At 49.0% G+C, this 7,290-nt stretch overlaps 1 protein-coding gene across 1 annotated transcript; it reads right to left on the bottom strand.

Moving 5' to 3' along the window:
- Positions 1-5,748: 5,748 nt before the first annotated feature.
- LOC119455966 (uncharacterized) lies at positions 5,749-6,549 on the bottom strand. The gene has a single exon (XM_037717520.1). It carries the CDS (start codon positions 6,547-6,549, stop codon positions 5,749-5,751), a length of 801 nt encoding a protein of 266 aa, XP_037573448.1.
- Positions 6,550-7,290: the final 741 nt, after the last annotated feature.

Genomic DNA, 7,290 nt, shown 5'->3' with positions numbered 1-7,290 from the left:
TATAACTGCTCGGCCGCGCGGTGTGTCTATTCGGTAGCCCCAATGGGTATGTGGCGCGTTGAAATCGCCAGCTATAATTATATGTCTAGTAGGACATCTCTGCTTTAGACTCGATACCCAACTCATGTCGTCTCCGGGCTGACAACCAGGTCGTATATAAACTGAAGCAACTGTAAGTCGGAAATTTTCTAATGTCATAGCAACTAGAACGATCTCGCGGTGGGGTGTGCCCAAATCTTGAGTGTCGATCTGAACTTGCGGAAGGCGTTTGTCGACGAACACGCCAGCTAAGCCTCTAGCGGTGAGGTCTGAGCCCACGTGGCGGCCCTTCAGCTTGCGTGGTATACAAGGTTGGAAGTATTTGTTGTAGCCAGTCAACTGCAGTGTTGGTGGGGCGTCCATTTCTTGAAGGAGGATCACTGGAATTCGGTTACGGTGTTGACGTAAGGAGAGTTCTGCATGTGCGAGAGTGAAGTTCCGACAGTTCCACTGCAAAAAATGCGTTGGGTGATGGATGACATCATAGGGCTGATTCATTTTTGAGCTTGTACTATGATTACCGAGAAGCCGCTAACCCTGGTTCACCTCCTGTTCTTCGAGTCTTAATTGAACAGTGCCAAAATCACTCCAACTTAACATCTAATTTCTAGCATTCAATGGTTTTAAGAATATTACAAACAAAAGGAATCATGCAGAACAATAATATAATTAGGCAAAGGAAACGTTACTTAGCGATCATTATTCAGGTTTAGCAACGCCAATTCTTTATTGTAATCGAGCCAGATAAACGTACTCCTGCACCGGCTTTAGAGGCTGACTGGCGATCGTGAAGTCTTGTATGCTTGCCAGGCTATTGAACATTGCCTTAGCCTTCCGAATAATAATCTTCAGCAACACTAATACAATTTCTCAGTTAAGGTCCTCAATCATTTGTTACAATTCATCCCCAGTATTGTTGAACAGGACAGTGCCATCTGCAAACCAAAGATTGTTGAGGTTTGTCATTGATCCTCACTCCTAAGCCTTCCCAGTCTAATAGCTTGAATACTTCTTCTAAGAATGCAGGAAATAGCATTGGGGATGTCGCCGACCTTTAAATTTCTTGAGTGCTGCGTGGGTGAGCGATGAGCCGATGGCAGTCGCAGCAAATATTCATGTTTCCATCACTTCCAGAAGTCATTCATTATTTTTTGTCGATGTTGAAAGCGTCGCTGATAGTCGTTGGGATCGTGGTTGTTTACTAGGTCTGACAATGTCTTTCCTTCTGGCAACGTCGTAAGTTGCTGGCCCACTAGGAAATGCGCTGGCGTGAGGGCTACAGGCTCGCCTGCCTGATTATCAGAATACGTTAGAGGTCGTGAATTGAACACCGCTTCAACCTCAGTAATAATAGTTGAAAGTTCTTTTGCGCACAGACAACTTCGACCTAAAACTTTGCGGAGTGCCATTTTTACGGTTTCGACCAACCGTTCCCACCAGCGTCCCCACCATGGGGTCGCTTCTACGATGAACTTCCGCTGAATTCTTTGGTTCGCAACAGTAGCGCACCCAGGATCTCTGCCAGGAAGGAGGGGGGGGGGGGGGGGGGGAGGTGACAGTTTTCTAATACCATCTAAAAAGCACTGATTTCACTTTCTTCACAGGAAATTGTCAAAAAATGCGCTGTTTGCGTACTCGCAGACGATTACGCCTCTTACATCTCAGTTGCAGTACTCAAAGGCGCAAGGACAGAAAAGGGGTTATACAAAAGGGTGGGTTAACTCGGCCTCAGGGGGGGGGGGGGGGGTTACAGCCCCCAATCACCCCCCCCCCCCCCCCCCCCATCGGTGCGCCACTGGTTCGCAATGTAAGCCTGGAAGTCGTCTTGTCGTAGTACTTTCCATATTTTTTGTAGCACCCGCGACGTCCTCTTAAAGGTTAAGGCATTGTCGGAGTAAATGGTACTTGGGAGTCCCCTTCTTGCAATGAAACGCCGGAATGCCAACAGGAACGCCGGTGAAGACATATCCGAGAGCAGTTTCAAATGCAATGCTCTTGTTACTGCACATGTGAAAAGTACGATGTACATTTTCCTGTCAGAGCTCTCGGATGACTTCGCATACAATGTTCCGGCAAAATCAAGTCTTGTAGTGTTGAAAGGTTTCGTCTTTTCGACCCGGCAGACTGGAAGCGGCGGGTACGGCGTCACAGTGGGCTTCGTGCGAAAGCGGACGCATAGCAGGCATCGGTTGATTGCTTTCTTTGCCGCTTGTCGTGCTCTTGGGACCCAGAATCGTTCGCGTACGTTGTGTATTATCGCCGTTACTCCTCCATGCATGACTCGACGATGGGCATCCGCAAATACCAGCTCAGTGAAACCATGTCGACTTGGAAGTAGCAATGGATGCTTCACGTCTCGGCTGTCTGTGAGGCTCTGTAGTCTTCCTCCGACGCGTAGAATTAAGCCCGTTCTCGTCAAGAAATGGGTGTAGTTGTGCTACCCATGATTTACTTGGCGGACCTTGCCTTGCCTGCAACCAACTCCTCTCCTCAGGAAACGATTCAATTTGAACTTGCCGGATCCAATATCTCTCAGCTGCCAATATTTCTTCAACTCAGATGACTCCACTTTTTAAATCTTGCACTGAACGTTGGAGACAAAGCGCTGCACCCATGCTGTGACACGGAGAAGCTTGTGCAGTGAACTAAACTTCGTGGCTTCTAGCAGTGGGGTTAACTGCACTGCATTTCCTGTAGAGTGAAGCGTCGTTGAATTTGTCGCTGTTATCCCTAGGATGTCGTTGATTTGGGGTTCTGAATGCTTCACAGCTGGCCATTTTTCTGAGTCCTTACTCAGCCAAGCTGGTCCTTGCCACCAGTCTACCTCAGTATTCAGTGCGTTTAAGGAAACACCTCGGGTCAGTCTATCAGCAGGATTGGTTACACCTGGACAATGCCGCCAGCTACATTCCGAAGTAATAGACAGAATTTCTGTGATTCGGTTCTTCATAAAGACGTCTAAAGTCGAAGGCGCTCGCTGTAACCAGCCAAGCACTATGGTTGCGTCTGTCCAAAGAAAACATTGCATTCTTGGCATGAGATCTCCGCAGCTTTCCACTATATATTTTAACAGCCTGCTTCCGGTTAACGCACCCATTAGCTCTAGTCGCGGAAAGGATAGAGCTTTCAGTGGGGCGATCCTTGACTTTGCGACAATCAGAGTGCTAGCCACGCTCCCATTCACATCTTCTACACGAAGGTATGAACAAGATCCGTACGCTTTTGTGCTTACATCGACGAAAACGTGTAGCTGAAGGTCACGCGGTTCTGTAACTACACTCATGAGGTGACGGGAAACGTTGACTTTTGACAAATGGATCAATTCGTTTCTCCAGTCGTGCCATTTTTCAGGAAAATCTTCATCCCAGTCAACCTTCGAAACCCATAACCGCTGAAACAGCATTTTTCCTCGCACTACGTATGGAGCGAGAAATCCTAATGGGTCGTATATACTCGACACTGTCTGAAGGACGAAACGCTTAGCGTCTTTTGCCTTCTCCAAGAAAGTAAAGATGTTCTCCGGGTTGTAGACGAAGGCGTCTCTTGCTTTGGACGAACCCATCCCTAGCACTCTCTCTTTATGCCCAGTGTTCTCATAGGCTAGAAGGGTAAGAGCATAATCGGAGTCGAACAGTCGTTCTAGTTGCCTACAGCTTGAGCTCCATTTCCTTAAAGGCATGCCAGCATCATCCATCAGCTCTTTCGTGCATTTGTAATGAGTCGCCGCTGCTTCTAAGTCATTGGCTCCGAAAAAGAGGTCATCGACGTAAAAGGATTTCAGAAGTAGCTGTGCTACGGCCCTTTTCTCAGGATGAACTTGTGCCTTTAAGTGATGCTGTATAGTAGCCGTAAGCATGAAGGAACTTGCTGTAGATCCAAAGGGTACCCTGGTCATACGCCAAACTTCTACTGCTTCTTCCGTGAAAGGAACAGCAGGACTTTTGTCAAACCATAGAAATCTTCACGGTCCTCTTTTCGTATCTCCACTTGCAGGAACGCCTTCTCGATGTCTGCTGTCATGGGCACTCGGTACTATCTGAAGCGAAGGAGAACCTGCAGTAAGTCCGGGTTTAGGTTCGGGCCAGTTTCGAGGCAACTGTTCAGAGATCTCTCTCCTTTGGCGTGAGAGGACGCATCAAAAACCACACGGAGCTTGGTTGTGAGTGAGTCCTCACGAATAACCTCCCTGTGTGGCATGTAGTACGCAGGGCCATCTATCAATTCCTTGTCAAGTACAACTTCAGCATGTCCGGAAACAATGTACTGACGAGTCGCTGTATCGTATCTCTCAAGCAATCCTTCGGGCTTCGAGATGCGCTTAACCAGATTTCGTGAACGATTGAGTGCGACGCCGTAATTGTCTTGTAGCAGCTCAATATCTGATTCTTTACAAGGCATGGCTACTTGGTACCGCTTTATAATCTTTACAAGTTTACGTTAGAAAACAGACAACGTGTCTGCGTGCTCATGAGTTGCTTCTTTTGGCGCAATTCACATAGCATCCAACGACCAAAAGGACTACAGTGTGCTTTGGTCTGATCCTTTAACCTCTCCAGCTTGCACTCGGAGGACGCAGATCATCACTTCGGATGTTCCGTTTATGAAGCTCGTTTTCATGGTAGGACCTTGTAGTGTCCAGCCGAGAGTAGTCTTGACAGCGACCAATCCTTGCACTTCCGTGCTGCGTATGATGTCGCCGCTCAAGATGTTCCACAGCTGATCAGATCCTATGAGCAGGCTAATGCCTTTCTCGCCACATCCTCGAGGCACAGTTCGATCGTCCGCCAGGCGGTAACTTTGCTCGCGTAATTTTGCTGCGAAGGAACATTCCATAGCCGTGGCAGGGATGTCGTGGCAAATTACTGGCATGGCTATCGCTTCAATGATGTGCTCGGTGTCATCAAATTGACTACGTAGACGAACTTCGACGACATTGCAATTTCTCACACGAGAAGGAGCGTCTGACGCAAACGAGTTCACCGCTAGGCATGTCTCTCTAATGATTTTTAGTCGCAACCGCGCCACCAGGTCTTCCTTACTGAACGTGCGTTGACTGCCTCCGTCGAAGATGCCTCTGATATAAGATGTCTCGTTGGAACCGACGATCCAAGAACGAAAAGTCTGTAAATTAATGGCATCGTCAAGTTTACAGCTTGTAACGGCAGTCGACCGCGGACTCTCTGCCTTCATTGGCTTGGTAGCATCAGATACGACGTTATGTGATTTCTCGCCCCTTGTCGCTCGAAAAACTGGGTCGCACATCGTTGAAGCATGCCTGCCTTTGCATGCCGCGCACACCACCTTCCGCCGGCACTTGTTTGCGCGGTGGCCCTTTATAGTACATCGGTAGCACCGCATAGCTTTAGCTAGCCGGTTCTTTTTCTCTGATATGGTCAAGGTAACGCTGCATACCTCGGTTGCATGCCTTCTGGATTTGCAAAAGAAACATTCGTTGCGGATTTGTTTCGATTCTTCCGATGCATGCAGGACTGATGACGATGGCACATGCTTTCTGTGGGATCCCTCGCCTTTGAAGGAGGATGTCGATGGAGCACACTGCTCTCTTGTTTCGAGCTCTATGTGTGTATATCGCAAGAGATGCTCGAGTTTCTTGCAAGACGTTGGGGTTGCCTCCCCTGAAGCAGAAGATGCCGTGCCTTGTGCGTCATCCTGGAGACGGCTATGGCGGTGGAACACCACGACGATTTCTTATGGCAGGGATTGAAGCAGAACGTCGTAGAGCATCGTCGCAAAACTGCTATTTGGAACTTCTAGGACGTTGAGGCAGCGGACATTCTGCTGGACTCCGTCGTATAGCATGCGCAACACCTCCGTAGCCGATGTAGACGTCACGGGCTGCAGTTCGCGGAGCGCTCTGAAGTGATGCTGTACAATCCGGCTCCTGTCCCCCAACCTCTGCTTTACCAGATCAATGGCACTCTCATAACACGCTTCCGTCGTTGGTAATCCGGCAATGGCAGCGGCTGCTTCCCCTACCAGGTAGTTGCGGAGGTTGTAGAATTTATCAGTCGTGCAGAGAGCTTTATTCGCATGGACAACGCCGTTGAATTGCTCCCAAAACGACGTCCGTTGACTCACGTCCCCATAGAAAGGCTTGATGGTCAGCGTTGGGAGACGAGGTGCGAAGCTCTGTGACGCAGCTGTCGTTGGGGTAGGTGACGTATTGAGCGTCGTCGAAGGAGGAGTCAGCACCGTGCTGCCGACGCTGAGATCTTCTAGTCGCGCCCGGAGGCGTGTCAGGGTCTCAAGCGTCTGGTCGTCATAATGCGCTGCAGACTCGTACTCTCTTTCAAGATCCTCGATGGCAATCACGTCCTCAAGCTCGGCATTTATCGTTTGAAGCTCGTCACGGCTGGCGACGAGTTTGTCAATAACCTTCCTGAACGCCGTTCGGTCGTTGCAGCCGCTCTCCAGCAGCGTCGTCGCCTCATTTTTGATTTTCGTTGTTTGGGTTCGTCTAGCAGAGCGTTTAGCTTTCAGGCGGTCCATGTTTCTTTAGGATTGCGGCTTACTTGCTCGTAAGGTAGCCGGTTACGCGCGTTGATTCCCTGGGTGTGGTTCCGATGAGGATCAGGTTGCTCCGGCTGCAGTTTCTAGAAGAAACTCGCGGGCACCGGCGCTCGTTGTCCACGTCGTTGGGATCCGCTCGTTGTCCGTGGGTTTCGGCACCTTATGTTGCGGAACGCCGGCCACTCGGTCGCGTCGCCAGAAAAGACGGAGCTGCGATACACTCAACGAAACCTTTAATGGCGAGAGACGAACACAAAGGGTATCATGATGATGATAACGATGCGTGCTCTCTTTGGCGCCAGGTGCGGAGGCAGCAGCCCACGTTCCATTCGATTTCTTCGTCGTCTGCTGCTAATCTCCGACAGGGGAAATTGTACCTCCTTGCCTGACCCCTTTCTTGATAGGTAATTTTCTACTGTCCTTCTGGAGAAGCAATTTAGCTCTGGAATCTTTGTAGATATTTTCCAAGATATTCACGTATGTCAACTGTACTGCTCTATTACGAAATGCCAGCATACCTGCTACCATCTCTACTGAAACAAATGCATTTTCATTATACTCACAGGGGACCCTAATCACGAGAAGGAAACTTGCAGAAGAATAAAATAGGTTGGAGTGCATACGTAATACGAAATCATGATTGTACGCTTACCACAAACTTTGGAAAGAAAAGTGTGAAATTATTGCATTCTACCGTGCTAACATACAGGGCAGGAACTT

The sequence above is a fragment of the Dermacentor silvarum genome, chromosome 6 (genome assembly GCF_013339745.2).
Source record: "Dermacentor silvarum isolate Dsil-2018 chromosome 6, BIME_Dsil_1.4, whole genome shotgun sequence".
Taxonomy (NCBI): Eukaryota; Metazoa; Arthropoda; class Arachnida; order Ixodida; family Ixodidae; genus Dermacentor; species Dermacentor silvarum.
The sequence above is the reverse complement of the archived record's forward strand: the minus strand, read 5'-3'. Positions and strand labels throughout refer to the sequence as shown.